The 23650-nt window shown below is 38.2% G+C and overlaps 3 protein-coding genes across 4 annotated transcripts; 1 reads left to right on the top strand and 2 right to left on the bottom strand.

The window, feature by feature from the left end:
• Positions 1-5237: 5237 nt before the first annotated feature.
• Positions 5238-6946, bottom strand: LOC143845618 (uncharacterized). 2 transcript variants are annotated; one of them, XM_077354000.1, is made up of 3 exons: positions 6735-6946; positions 6108-6187; positions 5238-5705 (listed from the first exon to the last, which is right to left on the bottom strand). In XM_077354000.1, exons 1-3 carry the CDS (start codon positions 6820-6822, stop codon positions 5511-5513), a joined length of 363 nt encoding a protein of 120 aa, XP_077210115.1. In that variant the 5' UTR covers positions 6823-6946; the 3' UTR covers positions 5238-5510. The 2 variants fall into 2 exon arrangements, with proteins under 2 accessions (XP_077210115.1, XP_077210116.1); XM_077354001.1 differs by having other exon boundaries at positions 6117-6187; positions 6735-6940.
• Positions 6947-10264: 3318 nt separating this feature from the next.
• Positions 10265-16429, top strand: LOC143845996 (putative protein phosphatase 2C 33). Its single transcript, XM_077354399.1, has 5 exons — positions 10265-10506; positions 12434-12676; positions 12841-12958; positions 14767-14981; positions 16012-16429. The coding sequence occupies exons 1-5, from the start codon at positions 10300-10302 to the stop codon at positions 16261-16263; spliced, it is 1035 nt and encodes a 344-aa protein (XP_077210514.1). The 5' UTR covers positions 10265-10299; the 3' UTR covers positions 16264-16429.
• A 1162-nt stretch (positions 16430-17591) lies between these two features.
• On the bottom strand, positions 17592-18832 carry LOC143845939 (uncharacterized protein At5g48480-like). The gene is made up of 2 exons (XM_077354336.1): positions 18477-18832; positions 17592-18007 (listed from the first exon to the last, which is right to left on the bottom strand). Exons 1-2 carry the CDS (start codon positions 18713-18715, stop codon positions 17791-17793), a joined length of 456 nt encoding a protein of 151 aa, XP_077210451.1. The 5' UTR covers positions 18716-18832; the 3' UTR covers positions 17592-17790.
• Positions 18833-23650: the final 4818 nt, after the last annotated feature.

Below are 23650 nucleotides of genomic sequence, written 5' to 3'. Positions count from 1 at the left end.
ATACCCTTTTTTTTTTCTTTTTTTTATTGATAGGTAGCGTGATTATACTTGTGCAAATGCGTTGAACCCATCAGAACTCCGATGTTACGTGGGTGGCCTCTGGGAAGCTCTCGGGTTGCACCATTTTGTTTTGGGGTTGAGCCTCTACCTTAATGTGGTTAAGAATTTTTTCTTCAACCCTAAGGTCAAAGGTTCAATCCCAGCCCAATTTAGGCCCCACCCATATTTTTGAAAATGAAGTACCATAGGATGATCCTAGCCGTCCATTTGATGGGCCATAACGTTAATGGGTTGTGCTCCCAAAAGGGTTGGCCCATCAAATGAATGGTTTGGATCATCTTGTGGTCGTCCAGTGACATTAAGGCCCGTCCACAACATAGGATGATCCAACCGTCCATGGTTTGGATAATCCTATGGAGTTGGTTGTACACTACATTAAGGCCCAATTATAGGCCCCACCGATATTTTTCAAATTGAAGCGTACCGTCCACAACATAGGATGATCCAAGCCGTCCATGGTTTGAATCATCCTATGGTGTGGTTCGTACCAATTTTGGCCCCACCCATATTTTTGAAAATGAAGTGTACCGTCCAGACCATAGGATGATCCGAGCCGTCCATTTGATGGGCCACAATGTAAATAGGTTGTGCCCCAAAAATCATTTCCGTAGGATGATCACAACCCAACAATCTATAGTGGTTGCATAAGATTTAGTTTCTATTTAGATTGGAGGGCTAGGATCAGCCTATGGAAATAATATTTTGGGATGCAACCTATTTACGTTTATGGCCCATCAAATGGATGGTTTAGATTATCCTATGGTGTGGTATGGGCGGGGCCTACGTTGTTCAAAGATGGGCCCACCATTCCGCCAACAGTTTCTGATGGGCCCACCAACTGTTCCTGTTGTGTGTGTGGAGAGAGAGAGAGAGAGAGAGAGACCGGTCAAATGATGGGAAAACGGTAGCCAGCCGTCAACGAGGGGGTGGGGGCGCGAGGGGAGATATCATCGCCCTTGATATATTCGCCTTCTTTTCTTTCTTGGGCCACGCCCTCTAGTATAATTATGATTATTCTTTTTTACACCACAAGGGGGGCAGAAGTAGGGTTGCAACTCGAGCCGGGTTTTACCGGACCCGCATCGACCCGACCCGAAAATAGCCTGGGTTGGGTTTCAGGTTTCATGGGTTTCGGGTCGAGCCGGGTTGAGCATCCAAAAGCCCACATGAATCTCGGGTCGAGCCGGGTTTGAAGGGGCCCGACCCGACCCGAGTTACATAAGTTATAGTATGTACCTTTTTTTTCTATTGTTAGTTAAAAGTTAAAAGTGAAAACCCACGCACCCACTGTTATAGTATGTGAGTGTAATTTCTACTTCTATGAGTTGAGTTGATTCAAGTGTTTGATTCACCATTGTTTGATTGTAATTAGGGCTGCAACTCGAGCCGGGTTTTACCCGACCCGCATCGACCCGACCCGAAAATAGCCTGGGTCGGGTTCAGGTTTCATGGGTTTCGGGTCGAGCCGGGTTCAGCATTCAAAAGCCCGCATGAATCTCGGGTCGAGCCGGGTTTGAAGGGGCCCGACCCAAGTTACATAAGTTATAGTATGTACATTTTTTTCTATTGTTAGTTAAAAGTTAAAGGGATAACTACATTTACACCCCCTCTAGTTTCTGACACATCCACTTCCACCCTTATAGTTTAACACGTGACAAATACACCCTTGTAGTTTCAATTTGTTTAAGGTAGGCCCCCTCAGCTGAAGGTTCGTCCATATATTGAAGGGTTAGGATGATCCGATGGAGCTGATTTTTTGGGCACACCCTATCTATGTCAGGACCCATCAAATGAACGCTTTGGATCATCCAAACAATGTGAGCCCACATTATTTGGATGATTTTTTGGTAGTGTTTGGATTCGGGTAGGGGCCCACATTATTTGGATGATCCAAAGCGTTCATTTGATGGGTCCTGACATAGATATGGTGTGCCCAAAAAATTAGCTCCATCGGATCATCCTAACCCTTCAATCTATAGACGAACCTTCAGCTGAGGGGGCAAACCTTAAACAAATTGAAACTACAGGGGTGTATTTGTCACGTTTTAAACTATAGGGGTGGAAGTGGATGTGCCAGAAACTAGAGGGGGTGTAAATGTAATTATCCCAAAGTTAAAAGTGAAAACCCACGCACCCACTGTTACTGTATGTGAGTGTAATTTCTGCTTCTATGAGTTGAGTTTATTCAAGTGTTTGATTCAGCATTGTTTGATTGTAATTACAACATTGTTTGATTACAGCATTGTTTGATTCAAGTGTGATGTGAGTGTAATTACATCATTGTTTGATTCAAGTGTAATGTGAGTGTAATTTCTGCTTCTATGAGTTGAGTTGCCTTGCCAAACAAGAATGTTCCTTAAAAATTTGCGTCAACGTGAAAAAACCCGACCCGACCCGAACCGACCCGAGATTTATCATGGGTAGGGCCGGGTTTGGGAATCGTGGGTTTTCCGAAAAAAAACCCGACCCGACCCGACCCGAGATATTTCTCGGGTAGGGTTGGGTTCTCCAAAACCCGACCCGCCCGACCCGAGTTGCAGCCCTAATTGTAATTACAACATTGTTTGATTACAGCATTGTTTGATTCAAGTGTAATGTGAGTGTGATTTCTGCTTCTATGAGTTGAGTTGCCTTGTCAAACAAGAGTTTTCCTTAAAAAATTTCGTCAACGTGAAAAAACCTGACCCGACCCGAGATTTATCATGGGTAGGGCCGGATTTGGGAATCGTGGGTTTTCCGGAAAAAAAACTTGACCCACGATATTTCTCGGGTAGGGTTGGGTTCTCCAAAACCCGACCCGCCCGACCCGAGTTGCAGCCCTAGGCAGAAGTAAAAGAGACGAATATATCATTTCCCATATAAATGATACAAGTTTATAATCATTTGGGATGCAACATTTTAGAGTCTAATATGCTTTGCTGCATCGAAGCAAGCATAATGGTGAAAATGGAGAAGGTAGTATGTGTGATCTCGTGGTGATGGAGTCTAACACTCTTAGATTAGGGAGAAAGAAGAACACCTAATTTTTCCAATGAACAAAGGGGCTGTTTGGATATGTGGATTTCAGAATCCAGGTTTTAGTTTGAAAGTGGCATAAAATTCTGGAATTTACAATCAATTATCCCGGATTTTAAGTAAGAAATCCCGGTTTTAGAAATCTCTCCCCCCATCCAGAGATCTCTGAAATATGGAAACACGGGACGATCTCCTACTCTCTTGCTCGGCGGAAAGAAGGGCGAGAAATCAGAAAACGACGGACAGTCTCCTCCTCCTCTCGTCTCCCATCTAGGATTTTAAGGAAATCCAAGATTCTTAAATCTGCGTATCGAAATGGCCCCTAAAGATATCTTATTGGATGAGGCAATCGAGATGGTGCAGCAACAGTAACATCCCAAATATAACAGTGATTTACTGATTTTATATGGCGTGTGAGCGTGGAGTGCAGTATTTTTCAAAGAGGGTTGCTAGCAAAACAGGATTTCATCTGGAAAATAAAGACAAACCCCACAGTGTGACACATGCCTAAAAGACAAGGAAGTGAGCTGGAATCCTCAAGAAATACAAAAATCTTTGTGGAAGGGACCAAATACGGTCAGTGAGGCCCCCTTCATAGGAATATTGAAATCGTTCATTAATTTGTTCTGCCCCATAAATCATCTCTATCGGATGATGCTAACCCTCTGAACTGTCTCCTAAAAAAATCAAGTTTTATCTCAATGTGGCTTCAATTTAGGATGATATCACTTAAATAAGTCATAACCATATCATTTTCCTTTAAATTGTGGAAAGGGAAAAAATTCTGCTAGAAATGTTTTTCCTGCAATCGAGGGAGGGCTTTTAGGTAAAGCATATATCACTAGTAGCTACTAACTCAATGTAGTTTTACTCTTCACTTCTCTAAGTTTACTGAGCTTCTCCAAACAGCCCACAGCCCAGACACTTCGAAACAAGTAGTTTCAGGGTCCACCTAATTAAACTAACATGAGTCCACTAAAGCAGGATTTCCAAAACTATGACTTAAACAATTAAAGCAGGATTTCCATATGAGTTTAAATTCCTGGCTCTGCCCTTTTGATGCAGCAAAAAAGAACTGCTACGGGACGTGATCCCAAAACTGTTATTGCATAATGCAATAGGAATAAAAGGAAAGCAGGGAAATGTAAGCAAAAAAAATCTGGGTAGATTATTGTAGATGAGGTTGCCATGCTCATTGGGCTTGTGATTTTTGAACCTATCTATCTTCATTGTTGTGACGTGCAAGTTGTACAATTTGCCACACTTGTGTAAATCAGTGGATTCAAACAGAATGCACGTATTCTTTGCGAGATTATGCCTTGTTATTCTCTCTCTCTCTCTCTCTCTCTCTCTCTCTCTCTTGTAAATTAACACTTTTTTATCGCAAAGAAACCAAAAATAGGGTTAAAAGGGACTAGGGCAAACACATGGCAAATGGCAGGAGATAGGTAGAAGACAAAGATTACAAAGCATACATACACATCACCACACAAACTTTCAAACTAATAGTGGAAATCTGAAATTTTGGTCTTGCCCATCTACCTACAAAAAACAAAGCTCTCTCTCTCTCTCTCTCTCTCTCTCTCTCTCTCTCTCTCTCAATTTTTTATCGCAAAGAAACCAAATGAGAGTTAAAAGGGACGAAGGCAAACCCATGGCCAGTGGCAGGAAAGAGGCTGAAGACAAAGATTACAAAACATACATCCACATCACTGACCACACAAAATTTCAAACTAATAATGGAAATCGTAAAATTTGGTATTGCCCATCTACCAACAAAAAATAACTCTCTCTCTCTCTCTCTCTCTCTCTCTCTCTCTCTCTCTCTCTCTCTCTCGCCATCCATCTCAGGAAAGCTACATACATCCAAACTAGTGTTTTAAATGCTTTAGTTATCAATATAATCCACACCCTTATGTCTATTTTCAAGCTTTTATTTGACTGAACTTAATTTGAATTTAGTGAATTATTCCATACTTTTCCATATTACGAACATATACTCTTTCAGAAATTTGACTGCTTGCATGTATCTCATATTCTTTTCATTACGTAACACATCTTTGGATTAAGAACATATACTCATCATCTTTCAATTAATAAATGTTATCTTCTTTCCAAAAAAAAAAAAGAGATTAAGAATACTATATTAAGTACAACAAAAATAAAAGCAGAAATTTCTCATTCAGAAGATCCCAAATTATATAACTTTAAACACCATTTCAATGGATCTCCAATGAGGAGAATGTCAAAAAAGTAAAGATAAAAAAAGGATAGAAAGCAAGAAGAAAAGAAAGATTAAGAGAAAATTTTCTAAGCCTACTCAAGTTTTTGGTGCAAGGGTTACAATTGCTTAAACCAAAACCCACACCCTCTCTAAAATACTATCATATAGCCTTTCTTTATATGTGGAATGGGGCCTTAAAGATCTCAGATATTCACCTATGGCAAACACATCTATAGTGATATGCACTGTTGATAGGGTCATTTGCATCTACTGGAATTTGCTCAGCTCTGCACTTGAACTTACACCCTCTGCATTCATTGTAAGTACAAGTTGGAGCTGTTGAACCAATCATCAATCTCCTTGAATTCCTCTTCTTCCATATTCCTTGTCCTCTCTTACTAACACCCTACAAAAGTTAATTAAAAAAAGAGTACCAAAATAAATAAATTCAAGAGAAGAAATAGAGTGTTTGAAACAACCAATTACTCCAAAAACTAAAAGCTTTTACAGTTGGTGTTATTTAATCATTTATACTTCAGCACTCCCCCTCACGTGTGGCCACTCTTTTTTGGGTCGGTCATACACGTGGCACATGTGGTCCCTTTTTTTGGGTTGGTTGTGGATTTTTTATATCAAGGAGTTCTTGGGTTTTGAACCCAAGACCTGGCGTGATGCAATAGCTCTGATACCATGTGAAGCAACCAGTTACTCCAAAAGCTTAAGCTGTAAGAGTTGGTGCTATTTAATCATTTATACTTCAACAGAGTGTGCAAGTTAAAAACTTTTTATGGTCTGAAAAATTACATACACTTCTCACCTGCAAGCCCCATTCTGTATGTAAATTAGGGTTCCAGTGCTGATGGAGAACTGTTTCTTCAGCCATGAAACCTGCACCATTTCAAAGATTATATTCTGCAATCTCTGGGGTAAGATATCAAACACCTTCTTATACAACTCATGTATCTGAAAACAAACCGACCATAAAATAATACATAAAAAGGGAAGAGGCCAAGCATATAAAGAAGTCATACACACACACACATCCTTGTAAACTAAATACAAGAAAGAGCCCAAGCTTCAGTAGAAATATTATGAATGAAATGGTATTAAGATAAAAATTTGCTAAACATGCATTGTCTTTAGGAAAGTGTGCAGGAATTCATTAAAAAAATGAACAAAAACAGTGAAAATATATTTTAAAAATATAGTTGGTGCTGCAATGAGAATTGTGAAGAAGACTAGCCAAATTTATAATAAGAAACTAACTAAAAGATAAGATACAATAAAGAACTAATTTTAGCTAAAATTTTATAAATGTAGTAACATTAAAAAAGTGCCAAAGGTGACCCATCTTAAGGAAAGTTTCTTCATTAAATCATAAAGAAAAGAGAATTAAAAAAAGAAAAAAAGAATCTGCTGGGTACTTGGGTGTGACCTGGTATAAGAGAAGCTGCCATGAGAATAGTGAAGAATAAGAGGAGAAGGAAGTAAAAGCTGAAAGTGGTGAGTTTTGTAGTGGCCATATTGCAATGGATTTGGAAAGTGGGGATGCTCAATGTTTTGGGGAGAAGAAGAGAAGATAAGAGAAAGAAAAGCAGGAGATAATGTTGGGACGTTTGAGTAAAATTATGGGCTGTGTTTTGTGATAAATAGAAGGCCAAAAAAGAGAGGGCGTGCTTCAATGATGTCCATACACTGCTATCTTTGCTTCTGATTTCAGCTCACAAAAGAAGGGTCCCCAGCTGACATCAGTGTGACCACCAAACCACCAACTTAGGGGCATTATGGGAAGAATGGGGGCTTGGGCAGATTCCCAAAATACCCCCGCTTGAACTTCTCAATCTACATTTGGTTTGCTTCCTCTTTGCTCTGTGTTGGTTGTGTACAATCATTCTCGAAACATCTTTCCTCTAAAGAATTGAATGAATAAAATAAGAAATAGACCTCTCAAAGAAAGCTACTACCTGCTTAAAAAACAACTCAAAAGGAAATAGTAAGGCGTGCGGGAAATTTATGGTTCTGAATCTTCTGATGTTACGTGGACCTTGCATGCTGCAGATTCCCAAAATACCCCACTTGGGTCTCTTATCTTCATTTGCTTTTATGCACTTTAGAGTTTCAATGTGGCTGCCATGGAAGATTGTAGCTTCCTTTAGTTCGGTTTGCACTTTTATCAAGTCCATACGCTTTAATTTCTATGCTTTTGACCTTGTTTCGATTCTCCCATTTATTATGGTTAGCTAAATTATGTTGAAGAGGGCTTACATGAAAACCCAAATTAGTTTCATTACAAACAATATCCATAGACATGTGCCACATATATAGGAGAAGGGATTTGCTAGCGTCCATTGCAAAAGACATTTTGCAGAACGTCCTTTGCATGAGATCGAGCAGCCACGTCATGAATAATGACAAAATATGTTGGAAAGCTTTCCATCTCTCTCATGTTTCGAGTCATGGATTGTTTTGTGCCTTTTCTTGTATCATCTTTCTATTTATCAAATAAACCGGCTTACCCATAAAAAAAAATCTGTTGGGAAGTGAGCCAATGCTGCTGCTCTCACATGCAACGGCCGTGAAATGCCTTTCGCGATAGACCTTAGCAAGTGCCATATAGAGAGAGAGAGAGAGGAGCTAAGGCACCCCAAAATTATGGGCTGAGTTATGCTCCTGAAGTGGGAAGCCTCTCTTGATGGTGGCTGAACAGATCCCCACTGGTTTCACTCCTTCGGCAATAGGCTCCGTTCAGACCCTCGCCATGTCCAACCGGAATATACCCATGTGTAGCCAAGGAATTGAACTCTCCCTCCCCTCTCTTCATTCACTGTTTCATCCGAGTTCTAGTTTTTGTTTTTTTTTTTTATTTATTTATTTATCGGCATGAAAGGACTAAACTAGTATGTAATGCCTCGAGTAAGGACTAGAATGCCCTTATTGAGTTGAGACCGATAATTTGATCGAGCAAGGCCGCGGCCTAACCGCTTCCAACTCCGTAACTAGGTCGCTTACCCAGGGTGACTAAGGTCAGCCAATGTAAATCAAGTCACATCGAGAGCCTAGGACTAGTTCTTTCTCAGGAGGCAACAAACAAGAGATGCATTGTCCTATTCATGACGAATTCAGTGCATTTCTTCTACTCTCTAGGAGATTCATAGTTTTAAACCCCCCACGTCATCTTCGACTCCCCCGAGTCGACCTCCTTTTCCCTTGGCCGTTTTCTGCGTTTTATCCTACGGAGTCAATAAAAACTCCTTTAACTCTCTCAAGTACTCAGCCATGTCAACCGTGTTCTTGGCCGCCTCCACACCGAGTCGAAAAGGATTTTTTCCCGGCCGCATTCCGTGCCGCACCCGCATTTTAAAAAACTGAGGAGACATGCTTCGATTACAATGTATAAGGAATTATGAAAAATGAAAGAAAACAACGACTATCGAGAAACCTCAAATAAAAAATGACACAAACCTTGAGAAATTGAAGAAACAATCGAAGTGAGCCCTTACCGAGGGAAGCGAGCTGTTGCCTATCGACTTGTTTCCATGCCGTGCCGTAGCCATAAGTGAGATCATGGTTAATAAATATTCGTTATCTGTATGAGCCAGGTGCATGGCTTTACTAAAAACATGTGATATTGACGTGACAGCCGCATCTCATCCTACGGGAGTACATTCTTGACTTACAACTGATACATAGGCAATTTTCTAGCGGCAACAACAACAATAAGGGTTCGAACTGAATCGAAAAGTCTCAACGTCCTCGTTGACAGTTGCTTTGTGCCATTAATCTCTGACTTGGTCTTCGAATAGTATGTCCATCTTGAGTTTCGCCATCAACTCATCTATCTGGTACTGAAGACTTTCAAAATTTGCTTGAAAGCCCAGTTTGGCAACTACAAGCCAATCATCGGCGCATCTTACATATTTGACAAAGGGGGAAAGAGAATGCATTTAAAAAACATATCCTATGAGAAGACCGATGTCAAAGTGTAACATGTTCTTCATATATCCCCGCTGCTGGAGATATATGAATCTGATTCCATTCTCTTTAAGAAATAGCTCAATCAGTGACTGCAGTCAGTCTGATCATCCGTCGTTTCCATTCGAAGATCGATAGTTTGACCCAGTCGCACTGAATGAATTGTTCCCTAAAAGAACTGAAGGCCACTTTTCAAAATAGAAAGTGACGCGCTTTTTTTCTCTGGCTGACATTCTTATCGGCTTCTTAGACGACTCTCCCGCCTGAATAGAATCAATCCAAACCTCCCATCATATTGTTATCGGCATTCCTCTCTGCTTGAACCACGTCGTTTCCCACGCCCAGATCCACCCCATAACTTCAATGAGTTGAAAGAGAGAATCATGGTGCCCCCACGACAACAACAAGTCTAAAGCAGAGTGAGTCATCCCATTACTAAACTATGGTTTTGCATATATTAGTAGTCTATATAATTAGGGAAACTCCGAAATTGTAATTCAAGACTCCTGTGGAGCTATGTACTCTAGATTGTAAACTTATTTCTTAATATACTGGTAGAAGTCCTGCCAAACCTCAGCTTCCCCACCAAAAAGAATATAATCAGGGAAAATTTAGAGTTTGAAATTTAAATAAGGAGGTTTTGTAATTCTCTGTGTAATTCTCTAGGATTAGGAAACAAATACTTTCTTTCCAAAAAAGGAAAGTGTGGCGTTATCATAACTTCCTTTGATATTTGACTAATTATTCTATTGACTTCATAAACGGCAATAAAGATTGGTTGCTTCTACTTTTTTGTCTTTGGGATTGGATTGAAGGTAGAGGAAAATAGAAATTAAGAAAAAGGCGGTTTCTAAAAAGTCCTAACCTATATCAACTAAGACTCCTTCCATATGTTGGGTTTCTAAAAATAAGGAATCCTATTCGATTAAAAGCCCAAAGAAGTTGTAGTTTTCATTATTTTTTGTGACAAATCCTTTCATTGGAAATAGAGTATGGATTGCATACTAGACGTAATCAGGGCCCTAAAGATGGGGTTGGGGTTCAGGAATCAGAGGAAGAAGGTAAAGAGAGAGAATGGGATGAGAAACTCTTCGGTGGATTCCATGGTTGAAGAAGATGAGGTGCATAAGGTCCCGGGAAGAATGTTCCGCAATGGGTCTAGCAATGTTGCTTCAATGTGTACTAGACAAGGTAACAAAGGGACTAACAACCAGGATGCCATGATTGTTTCGGAGGTTCGTTCTTTCCATCCCACTACAATATCTTACCTTCTTAGTTGGATGTATATTAGTAGTTTTGTTGATGCAGACATAGGAAATTGCCATTTTTTCCCTTCCCTCAAATGGTATTTCGGTAATTTCTTGATAAAGCAAAAGGAAATTGTCATTTTCTATTTCCCACATAGAGGTTTAATTTATTGAAGGGTATTTTGGTAGTTTGCACTTTGGTTTTTTCCATATTACGTATGATATTGTAACCTAAACCCCAAACCCAAAAACCCTATAACCCCAAACCCTGCTTGAATCTCATTAATCTGAAGTAATAAAAAATATATAATCTATTTCTAGCTACTTGAAGATTCATCAGTTCTTTACATAAGTAACAAGCTGTCAAGCTTTTGATTCAGAGAACTGTTTTGATCATAGTTGAAGGAGTGGGAAGCGAAAATACGGTAAGCTAAAATCTTTAAAGAAAGAAAAGAGAAAATGTGCGGGAAGCATCATTGAAAGTGGACATGAAGCATTTGATAAGCCTCATAGGATACGAACAAGTAAATAGAAAGAGTAGGATTGTAGTAGGTTACGGAGGAAAGGTTAATATAGGTAAGGATTAAAAGTAGAAAAGAAGAATTTATTGCTAATTAGAATTACAAGTTTTAGGAATTTATAGTTTCACATGTTTTATTAATGTATATTTATTGTTAAGTTTTTGGAAAAATATCCGCATAATTTCAAACTGGAGATGAGTTTTCAAGTTTTAAATGCACTATTTTTTTAATTGCACTTCTTTAGCATTATCAAAATGAGATTGAAATAATCACCTAAATAGCTCTTAATTAAGAGAAAATGCGTAGGTAGCGTCTTCCCCCAATTTTGGGAAGCGAGAAGAACGTAGGTTCCGAAGCGAGTTTTGGGGAAGCGAGCTCGCTTCCCGTCCAACTAGGAAGTTTCCAGTAACTATGTTTTTGAGTCAGATTGCTTATTTTAGCGGTATGAACTGGTTGGTAGCTCTGTTAATCTTTATGTTGCTCGGAAAGTTTCAAGGTTTCTAACGACAAGATATAATTTGGAAGCTAAAAGTCACCATTGCCTTATTATCAGTGGTGTTTATTTCCCAAGCCTGGATACTTTATGTTTTCTACCACTACTTGTGGGTTCTAACCAATTCGGGACTTGGGTTTGTTGATTTCATCTAGATCAGATAATGTTATCCTTCTCTCAGACAAGTTAGGTTTTGATGTGAAGTTATGATTTCTTCTTAAGTCACTCTACGTGGCTGTTCTTTGGAATTTGCCAGTACTAACTCCTACACAGTCAGTCACATCCTCTGAATACTTCTATTTGATTTCATTTATCATTCCTTCTTTGGGAGAGTTATTAAATTTTATCATATCAGTATATTGATATCGAATCATTTTTGCTATATATAGATTAATTGATATGAATACCTTCTTGATTTGAACTGGACAACTCGATTGCTGATTTGTAGACTATAAAGTCAGTTTGGACTTTGGATTGTCTTTTGGAAACCCTTAAACATTTGATGCTATGAACATGTCTAAACCAAGTAGTTTGGCTAACTTGTGTCTGAGTACCTGTTTCTATAGCCTAAACTCTAAAACATTGGTTTATGAATAACTTAATTTGATGCTATGAACAAAATTAAGTTATATTTTCTTCATTCTCCTTTACCTGTCCTATTTATTACATTAAGAAGGTCTTCACTAATTCGTTTAATGTCAGTTCTGAATACATTTTACTTCGAAATTCTCATGTCATTACTATCTCCTTCCATTTAAATTTATGAACATCATGCTGACCTTGTTTATTTGATACCTGCCTGACTGGACTGAATGTGTTTGTGACTACTTCCATGTGTATGAAATTTCAGGATGGTTTAAAATTTTCATTAACCATGGGAGACATTGATTTCTTGTTTCAGAATTTTGGGTTGAGAGTTGATACAGTTTTCTGTGGGGTTTTTGACGGCCATGGTCCCTACGGCCATATGGTGTCAAGGAGAGTGAGGGATTCTCTTCCTCTGAAGCTGAGTGACCATTGGGAAGTAAACAGAGCGAGCGATTCTTTTCTGAAGGCTTTTAAAGTTATGGACAATGACCTGAGGGTCCACCCAAACATTGATTGCTACAACAGTGGTACAACAGCAGTCACCTTGGTCAAGCAGGTACTATTGTGATCCACAAACTGTAATCTAGTAGATTGCCAATAAGTACTAGATGAAAAAGAAGAATTGTATCTAACCAAAGCTGTGATCAAACACAAGTGCAATTGTGTTTAATTCATTTTCTTGTTTTTCTTGATCCAATTTTTGTTGACTGTGTTTTGTAGGGTCAGGATCTTATAATTGGAAATGTTGGGGATTCAAGAGCCATATTGGGTACAAGAGATGACGATGGCACACTGACCGCAGTTCAGTTGACTGTTGACCTCAAACCAAATCTTCCAAGTTAGTCTCTCCTTCCAACTTTTAATGCAATCTAAAATTTTACTGCTTAACAAAAATTAAAAGAAAATAAAACTGAAATATTACTGCTTTGGCATCTCTAAACTTGTTCCTGTCTGCAATCATGTTATGTTGATAATACTGAACTTCCCAGAACAGATGTCCATCTTTCACAAGGTTGGCTTTATGTGGGTAAAAAATGTTGGCAATAATATTACAGTCTATATGTAAAGAGAGACAATATTTATCGGGAAATGACATCTACACTCCTATGTTTTGATACTGACATGCTTCTCATTATCTTGCACTTATCTTATTAGCTGTTATAGGATGTTACAATCCCAAAAAGATATTGACAGCCAATGAGTGATGTGTTTAATAAAGTAAGAACTGCCATTGTCAAAACAAGGTAGCACAGACATATGTGTGTGTGTATGTGTGCGCGCGCGAGCGTGTGTCTGTGTGTGTGCGCGCTCGTGTACAATGATTTCATCAGGTTAGGTGGAAAGAAACTTGGGTAATCTGCTTCCTTAGATCTGTAGATTTCTACTTTTGCGTCCTTGAGTTAGTAAAAATTCGGTAGGGGTCCAAACACTACTATCAGTAACTATATATGTACATTCACACCTATTCACATAATATGTCTTGTCTAATGATTATCAAGCTTATAATTATGCTCTTTTCCGCTCTCTTATGTCCAAAACACAATTTTGGTTTGTTAGATGGGACACTTTTCAACTTTAGTGACTTTGAACCACCATTCAAAAAATATTTGGTTGACTCTGAACTCAGGTAATTAGAATCCATTGGTCAGGCTAAGGGTAACAAGTGTGAATTCTGATTTGGGACATGCATAGTTAGTCACCAAGCGTTTTCTCAAGAATTTCTCAGCAAAAAAATTTTCCAGTGATTAGATTCTTGATTTTTGCTCATGATATTGAATTCATGTTTTTTTTCTCTCCAGTTCAAAATGGGAAAATTCTGGAAAAATAATAAGAATCCGTGGAAAATTAAAAAGTTAGATAAAAGATGAAGATATTAATATAGAAAAAGATAAACTACATTGTTTAGCTCAACATTAGTTACTCTTCTTTATGTTTTCCCATTCATTTTCAAAGTAATTTTTGGAAAGAAGTTACAAAATATCTTGATTTTTTCTTTTCAGTATTCTCGTGAAAAAGCACAAAAACATGATCCTGAGATTTGGAATTTTTATTCGTTTCATCAATTATTTAAATTTTGCTATAGTTTTTTTTGCGAAGTTTCAAGAACATTAGAGATACTTGGACACTAATAAAAAGTATTCACTGTCTTTTTTTTAAATGATAAACAATAAAAAGTATTCACTGTCAGTCGTTGACATAGCCAATGTTGATTCTGAACTTTTGAACATTGGTCTGACCAGAGTCCACATGACAACAGAATGCATGAACAATTCTTCCACCAAAATAAGAACCTTTGTATTGTAATTATATCTGCCTGTTTTTGTTAAATCGCATTCCTTTGTTCTATGAGAATTGGGTTGTTAACCTTTAAGATTTAAAAATGTTGCCAAAACGTCCTTATAAACCTGTCCGAAAGTTCTCTTGAATATTCTTCAAAAATAAAGTGAGTACACTTCTTTATTGCCTTTTTATTTGTGTCATCTTTTGCCAAATAATAATATCTGATGTGTTTCCTCGATAATTTCCCATTATTTATCTATCTAAATAACTTTTAGCTTGTTGATATATCATTTTCATAGCTGTATAACCTTTAGAGAAGATGACAGAACTGCAGATTTTTTAGTAGTAATTTTTTTTTTTCCACAGGAGAATTACAGAGGATATGGCAATGCGGAGGGCGAGTGGTTGCCAAACGAAAAGTTGCTCGAGTTTATTTGCCTTACAGTGACTTCCCGGGCCTGGCGATGGCAAGGGCTTTTGGTGACTTCTGCCTCAAGGATTTTGGTGTGATTTCTGATCCTGACATTTACTATCGACGCCTCACCAAAAAGGATGAGTTCATTGTGCTGGCCTCTGATGGGGTAAGGAAAACAAAACCATCTTTTGATTCATTCAACTTCTAATATATTTCATAATGCTAGAGAATTTCGGCCCCCCTTCTAGCCCTATTCGCACGGATGTTGATATTTAGCTCATTTATCATGCCATATAGTGATATAAAAAGATCATTTTATAGTACTGTTTATCATATCAACCATGTATCACAATATATAGGTGTTTTTAAGCCACTGTATCAACATTTTGTCAAGTTTTTTGTAAATTTTCATTAATCTTTGATGTTATTATGTGAATATATTTATTAATTTATTCATTTTCAATTATAAACATCGATATTTTGCCTATTCATTACCCACATATAGCTGATAAGTCGATGATAGCAAATTAACATTTTGCCAACAAATTCCTTATAAATTTTTGTATGACTGTCTCTATCTAGTGAATAAAGTTTTTACTGAGATTATACTAATTTAGTTGTTTTTTGTTCAATAATCTGGGATCACATGCTTTCAAAATTTTCTTCTAAAAAAACATGCTTTCAAAATTAAAAAAAACTACACAGTTGTAAAGAATATTAGGACAGTTTTGGGTTTTTTCTGTTATAATCGCCAAGAGATTGAAATTTGGTTCTTAAATCTCACTTCTGAGACCATCTATGGAGCAAATTATTCTCCCAGAGCCTAAAACGTTTGGGTTTTTCTGTGACATGATGACCAAGGGATTGAAATATGCTCCTAAATCTTATTTCTAAGACTATCTATGGAGAACATGTTTCTCCCAGAGGTTACATGGCAATGAGGGATTCAGATTTTGGCTATATTTTCTGGTATTCTTGGATTAATTTTTAAGAGGAATAATATACTGAAACTCCTTTATAAATGCCCCATGATTTGTCATGTAAAGTGGGTGCCCTCAATTTTCGCACATTTACCTTTCACCTGTCACAATATGGAGTTAGTTCTCATGATTTGGAACCTTACCATGCCATTCCCAATATTCTAAATATATGTTTCTGAGCCACATTGCCTCAACCTTGACCCATATTTTTTGCAGATTTGGGACGTGCTATCGAACAAAGAAGTCGTAGACATAGTGGCTTCAGCCCCATCTCGGTCCTCCGCGGCTCAATCCCTGGTCGAGTCGGCAGTTCTGGCCTGGAGGTTCAAATACCCACGCAAAAAGAGTGATGACTGTTCCGTCGTCTGCCTATTTCTTGATTCCAATCCATACAATTCCAGAGCTTCTAATACCAAAACCAAAAGAACAGGCCACATTGGAAGGTGTGGTCCGAAAATTCGAAAGTGACCGCAAGTAACGGCTAGTTTTGTGTTTTTATTTTTTATTTTTTGGAATGGTGCAAGATTTCATTAAAAGAAAGACCAAGATGGTCAAACACAAAAATTGAAAAAAAAAAAAAAGAAAAAAAAAAGAAAGAAAGACAAGATAGAAAACACAACTAGAGGATACAATAACGGGTGAAGGAGGGAGGAAATCAAACTGCTCCAATGCCTCCAATAGTCCAATCTAACCCTTTTCATGTAAAGTTTTGTGGTCTTTTTTTCATTCCCTTTCTACAGAAAGTGTTTAAAGATGAGCCAGGCTTTATTAGTGTGTCTGGGTACTCTATGAGGAATTTGAATTTCTACTAAGTCCAACTTGGTGTTTTGATTAGTTTGATTTGCTGTTATGATTAGAAGAAGATACGTATTTATTATTGTTAATAATTTATGTTGATGGATTTGCCTACATTCTTCTTATTTTCATTTCCAGACAGTTATTCTGGCTATGTTCCTTTCAAGGTAAAATAGCTAAAATAAATTTTACGTCCATTTTAAGTGGAAAAATGGGTGCAAAATTTTGTTTTAAGAAACGGAGCTTTGTGGAAATGATATCCACACATGTTTTGATAATGGTACTCCATACTTATTAACTACTATCCTGCAAATTGTAACAAGCATATTATAGTACAAAGTATAGAGTATAGTGTTTTTTTATTAAAGCAAGGGATTGCAGATATCACCAGCAAATAAGCTTATTTTTCATTTAATTGTACTTGCAAAAATGAGACATTAAAGTGTCTTTGGAAGTCATTTACTATATCATAACTAAAACTAGGGTTGCAGCTAGGGTTGGTCGGGTCGGGTTTTCCATAACCCTACCCTACTCGAGAAACTATTTCGGGTCGGGTTGTGTTTTTTGTTGGGAAAACCCGCAATTCCCATGGAATATTAGTTCATTGAGTGCTGGGAGAATGCTCAATTCTCTCCCCGTCACAATCTCCCCCTATCTTTGTCATGTCAAATTGTCAATACAGCTTTACCCATTAACAATTACTAAAAGGGTATGGTTTTAAAATTTTGGTTTCGGATTAAATTTCGGTAGTGGCAGAAACCGGAATTTCGGCCGAAATCTGGTATTAATAATTAATAAGAAGACATTATTTAATAATAATAATATCAATTTCTCGAAATTTCGGCCAAAATGTCAGAGTTTTGGTAAAATCGGCAATTTCGATTTAGGCAAATTTCGGTTTCGGTCTCCACCAAAAAGGGACCCTAACTAAAGTGTGGGTGTCATTATAAAAACAAGATACCGAGATATCAGTTCCTAGCAAAGGCTAGGACATTAGAGAATCAGTAAAAGCAGCTGAGGCATAGACCAAAACGCCAGCTGTCAGTTAGCCGTGTAAAGTGTTCAAAACCAACTACAGTAATACCGGTCACCAACAAAACATACCGGGAAAAAAAGGTTAACCACTAATCCTACTACCATTCACTATATCTACTACCATCATAGTCAGAGTTTTTTCAAAGATCACAGATCGGACGGATTCTAAGCTTCCACATCAGCCTTGGCGGAGGAACAGACGGTCCAGATATAACCGAATGGATCCTTGAGCTTGCCAACACGGGCCCCACAGCAAGCGCCCTCGTCTTCGGCGATCTCAGCCTCGACCGCCGCGCCAGCATCGACAGCCTTGGAGAAAGCGCCAGCCACGTCATCCGTCTCCAGACAAAGAGCGAAACAATCTCCGCCGTTCATCTCAACCCTACCAATCGTAAGATAGATTACATAAAGATTAAAAAAACAAGGTTGTTTCCACCCATGCCTTTTATTTCATAGATTTAAGTCTAGAAGGAAGAAACGGAAAAAAAAAAGGGGTGAGATTTAGTAATAGCCCAGTATTTTATCCTAGCCGTCCGATTTGTATAAAATGGAATCTTCTATAGATCGGAGGGCTGGATTCATCGTATGGAAATGATTTTTCGGGCACAACATATTAAAGTGGTGTGGCCCATCAAATGGACGGTTCGGATCATCTTATGTGTAAGCCGTACAGTACTTTGTTTTTAAAAAAATACTGGACAGTACGGTCGTATACCATATAAAAACTCAAAAAACACAACATGAAAGAAAGAAGAAAAAAAACTGATCAGAGAAGATGGAATGAGAATGCTAGAAAGGGGTGGAAATAAAAAGGAAAACAGAAAACAGATAAAGAAGAGGAGAAATCTTACGTGGGTGCAGTGTCATCCGTTTGATCAGAGACAATGAAAATGGAGGATCCGATCTTCAGTTGAGCATAGAGAATGAGAGGGAGCTCTTGATCAGCCTTCCTCTTAGGATGCACAGATCGATTCAGCTCTTTGGCCCCAAAAGCAGCTTTGTAGAACTCTATAGCATCGGTCGCTTTCGGAGCCTGGACCAAAAGCTGAGGCTTCACACAGATAAAGCTCACGATATTCTGTTCCGCCATTTTTGCTAACAAATGAAGGAGAAAATAGCAGAGAAGAAGAAGAAGAAGAACGAAACCCTAGCTCTGAAACGAATCCCTTTCAAGCAGGTGAAGGAGCGAGGTTATTTATAGGGAAACTGTTCCTGTTCTGACAATATTGAAATTTATTTCTTTGGATAAATGCTGTTAATGATCTATCCACTGTATTTACAATAACTACGAAAATGCCCCTACATTCGTAAATGGAATTTCTTGATTTGAAATGACAAAAATAACCTCAATGAGATTTACCCAATAGGATGGACTGAAATAATAACCTTCACCATAGTAGCCAATTTAAGGATATAATCGCCTTTTCAAATAAAATTTAATTTCCTCAATCTTTATATCATTCTTAAAAGATATAGGGCCCCACATCAGCCACATATAAGATCAGAACCGTTGATCTGACAATATATTTTGGCCTTTATATTTTAATGGTCCAAAATTGTTCATTTGTTGGGCCTCAACTTATTCAGGGTGTGCCTCAAAAATCATATCTGTAGGGCGATCATATCCTTTTGGAATAAAATCGGATATGATTTTCCTATTTTAGTTGGGCCCCTAGAAATGAATGGTTTGGATCATCCAATAAGTTTTTTTGGTTTAAAGAACTAGGATTTTTCGGACGATACAGACGGAGGGTTACTTCTGTAACATTCTGCAAATATGGAGGGCATTTATTTGCAATTGGAGCTTTTCACGCGTTTCACGTTTACTCACCGTCTGAGTCTGACAGAGATCGATTAGGGTTAGGGCATCGGAGCGTGCTATGGTTTTCTCCATTTGCTTTCTTTCCTTTTTCTATCCATTTTTTATTGGCTACTGATATTGGCACCACTACGTTTTGATAATTGCACAAAATCAATTTGTCTTTTCTTTTTTATTGGCTTCTACGAGCTTGTTGGGAACTGTTATAACATTTGACAGCTTTTTAAGTAATAAAATACCAGATAAGTTAGTGCAAATATTAAGACTTATTAGTGCCAATATCAGTGGCCTATTCTAACAAACGACGCTCCACTTTCTCATCTAATTAGTTTCGCTCATGGTTTTAAATTTCAACGGATTTCCGTGGGGACCGAACCAAGGTTTAAAATTTCGGTTTCGGTACCGGTTTCGGACTCTGGAATTTTGAAATTTCGATCAAAATCTGGTACATAACCCGAAACCAGTATTTTATTTAATATTAAATTTTTGTAATTTCGGTAAAATATTAAATTAATATAAAAAAAACAGTTTTTTTGGTCAAATTTCAGAAAAACCAAAATTTCGGCTGAAATAAATGAAGGTTTCGGTTTTGGTCAATTTCGGTGTCGGTCTCCAAATTTCGGATTTCGGTTGTAATTTTAGATTTCGATTGAAATTTAAAACCATGACCAACCCAAACCGAAATTTCCCAAAATTTGATATTTCGCGAAATACCAAATTTTGGCCTACATTTCGGAATTTCCGCCCTAAATTTTGAAAAAATGGCATTTTTAAAATAAATAAATAAATGTTATAAAATTTCATCCGAAATTTCGAAGCTTAGTACCAAATTTCGGATTTCGGTGGGGTCCGAAATAGGAACCGAAACCGAAATTTAAAACCTTGGTTTACTTGGTTTCTCGCCACGTGGACAAACGATTCGCCCCTCAATTCATGTATAACTGGCTAGTCAAGTAGTCATAATCATTCTTGTATGAAATTTTTACCGTAGACGTGGCTAGGTGAACGCCTGTTCTTAGATGCCGATCATATTTTGTGGGCCCTGGCCCTGATGATCGGGAAGTGAAAATCAACGGTCTAGATACCGAAAATCAATTGTTGAATACTTTCTTGTGTGGATCTGAGTCGAAGGTTCTAAGTGACCATTGGATCGGGATCTTTGCTTCAAGATCAATGCATATTTCATCATCATTGATTAAGGGCTAGGATTATTTGATCATAATGTCATCAACGGCAATAGACGAAATATGTGTTCCCCCATCAGATCAACTCATTCGTCTATATCATGGTTCGGTACACGAATACATGAGAATTAGCCACGGCATTGTGGGTCCTACCTTTGATTGATCTGAAGAGTCCATTCGATAAGCTCTGATCTGGATCGCAGATGGTCGATACAGTGTTGCATATGTAAAATTCACTGCTGACTGACAAGGACTATCTCGTGAATAGTAGATGGAAACCAAACAATGCTAGGAAAAGAAAAATAAGACATTTTACTTTGATTTTTTCAATTTTTGGTGCAACCAAACGGACTTTGATGTCCCCAATTTGAATCATCTTTTAGGAACAATTACAGTCAATAATTTGTAGGGCCCACATACTTGCTAATTAATAATTGACTAAGAGAAATGCTATCAGCACTACTGTATTTTGACGGTATGGTCCGCACCATAGGATCATCCAAACCGTCCATTAGATGGGTCATAGCCTAAATAGGTTTTGCCCCAAAAATCATTTCCACACCTTGAACCTAAACCTCCAATCTGCATAGGAGCACAACCTACGGAGCAGAGGGTTAGGATAAATGTATGGAAATGATTTTAAGGGCACAACCTATTTAGGCTATGGCCCATCTAATGGACGGTTTGGATCATCCTATGGTGCGGGCCATACTGTATTTTTAATAAAGTGAGGAGTGTGATCATCAAAATACAGTAGTGCTGATAACATTTCCCTTGACTAATCAATAATGTGTTCTGAAACCTTGAGGTCGGAGGTTCCATCCCGGCTTACCTACCCAAAAACATGAGAGAAAAAGCACACTAGAAAACCTTGATTTTAATTGGTTGGTTTTAAACTTCGAACACAATAAATAACGGCGTAAATTATGGATTACGGTTGAGAAGAATTGCGACAAAAAACTTTGGAGCAGCTTTAAGCATTAATAACATTCGATTAGATATTGTTTAAGATGGAAAATTTCGAACCCAAATTTGATGTTTTTGTCTATATTATTAGACGCAAACTTATGATAATGTTTTATATTAAGGGGCTGTTTGGATGTATGAAAAAAAAATATTGAAAGTAATTTTCCACGGAAAAGAATTTCCCAGCATTTGGTTTACTCATTTTCCAAATATTAAAAATAAAAAAATCACTGTTTTTAAGGAAAATTATAAAGCTACTAAACCTTTGATTTTTTTTGCCACGATTTTTTCTCATAATTTCTCCCTAGATATTCAAACTGCAAAGAATGACCACGTAGAAAGTAAGGGGCCGTTTGGATACGTGGATTTTAGAATCCAGGTTTTTAGTTTCAAAATAGTGCAAAAGAGGGTTCATGATCAAGTTGTTGTAGGCTGTCCAGACAACGTTTCTTGAATTTTAAGTTAGAAATTTAGGTTTTAAAAATCTCTTCTGCATCCTAAGATTTCTAAAACCTGGAAATATGGGAGGATCTGCTACTCTCTTGCTGACGGGAAGGACGGGAGGTCAAAAACGACGGGTGGTTCGCTTCTTCTCTTGTCTCTTAGCTACAATTTTGACGAAATTCCGGATTCTAAAATTCGGGTATCGAAACGGCACCTCTTATGATCAATGGGAGAAGACAATATTTGGGTCTTATAGGTGGGCACAGGGTGGGAAAGTATGTGAAAGATACGAAAAGATATCTATGTAGGTTTGTGCACGGACATGTAGAGAGCGACATTTGTGTGTGTGTGTGTGTGTGAAAGTGTTGCGAGCTGTGGACTCCTCAGAAATCGGAATCCCAAGTGTTGCTCCTCCCCGTTCCTGTGAAAAGGTTGAGCTATCCAATGCATATAGTGCTCTAGCAGAAGAACTCCAAGAGGAGTCCCTGGTCGTAGAAGACCACTCTGTCCCTAAAGACTTGACACTCAGCGAAGATGTTCAGAGGGAGGACTCCCCTTCTGAATCGGACTTGGAAGGTCAGGATGAGGAATTGAAAGATCAGGGACAACATTCCCCCCAATCTGGAGATGATCTGGGCCAGCATTCGCCCCAATCTGGAGATACTTGTAGCCAAGCCGCAAAGACTCTTACTAAATCACAAAAAAAGAAAGCCAGATCAAAGAAAATGCAGCTAGAAGAAGTTGAAAAAGAAGTGCAGCAAGAAGACACAGGGAGAGCCATTTCCCTAGCAATCTCACCCCCCAAATGACCCTCCTTGCAGCTTGGAATATTAGAGGGCTTTGCTCCTCTACAAAAAGAAAGGAAATAAGAGATCTTATCCAATTCCTTAAGATCCCGCTTTGCTGCCTCATTGAAACCAAAGCAAAATCCCACATGTTGTCGGAGTTCACGTGTGATATTCAAGAAGGATGGTGCTCATATGGTAACTATCAAAATGTTCTAAAAGGAAGAATCTGGTTATTCTGGCTATTCTCAAGGAGTCAAGTCAGTTGATTCATGCTGAATTTGTTTTGATTCAAACTGCTCAGAAGTTCTGTCTTTCTGCAGTTTATGGCCACAATTATTCCGGTGACAGAAGGAAGCTCTCGGACGGCCAGGAAGAAATTTCGGCCCAAATTTCCCAGCCATGGATAGCAATTGGGGATTACAATTCGATCAGATTCCCTTCAGAAAGATTAAATGGTAGTCACCCCTGTCCCCAAGCTATGTCTGAATTCAATTCTTGTATAGCTAACTGTGACCTTCTGGACCTTAGGAGCATCGGCAACCCTTACTCTTGGAACAACAGAAAAGCTTCCAATGATCGAATGTACGCTAAATTGGACCGGGCTCTGGTTAATGCATCCTGGATTCAGGAATTCCCCTCCTCCTTTGCTGACTATAAAAATCCTGGCATATCTGATCACAATCCGATCATCATTCACCTGAGAAACAAAATAAAGCCTGGTGCTACGCCTTTCAAATTCTTGAATATGTGGCTTGAAGATTCCTCGTTGTACCCGGTGGTGGAGAAAGCTTGGAATCTTGAAGTTATTGGCAACCCGATGTTCA

This window comes from Tasmannia lanceolata, unplaced genomic scaffold (genome assembly GCF_043159265.1).
Source record: "Tasmannia lanceolata isolate RefF3 unplaced genomic scaffold, GAP_Taslan_0.1 ptg000015l, whole genome shotgun sequence".
In the NCBI taxonomy this organism is placed as follows: Eukaryota; Viridiplantae; Streptophyta; class Magnoliopsida; order Canellales; family Winteraceae; genus Tasmannia; species Tasmannia lanceolata.
The sequence above is the reverse complement of the archived record's forward strand: the minus strand, read 5'-3'. Positions and strand labels throughout refer to the sequence as shown.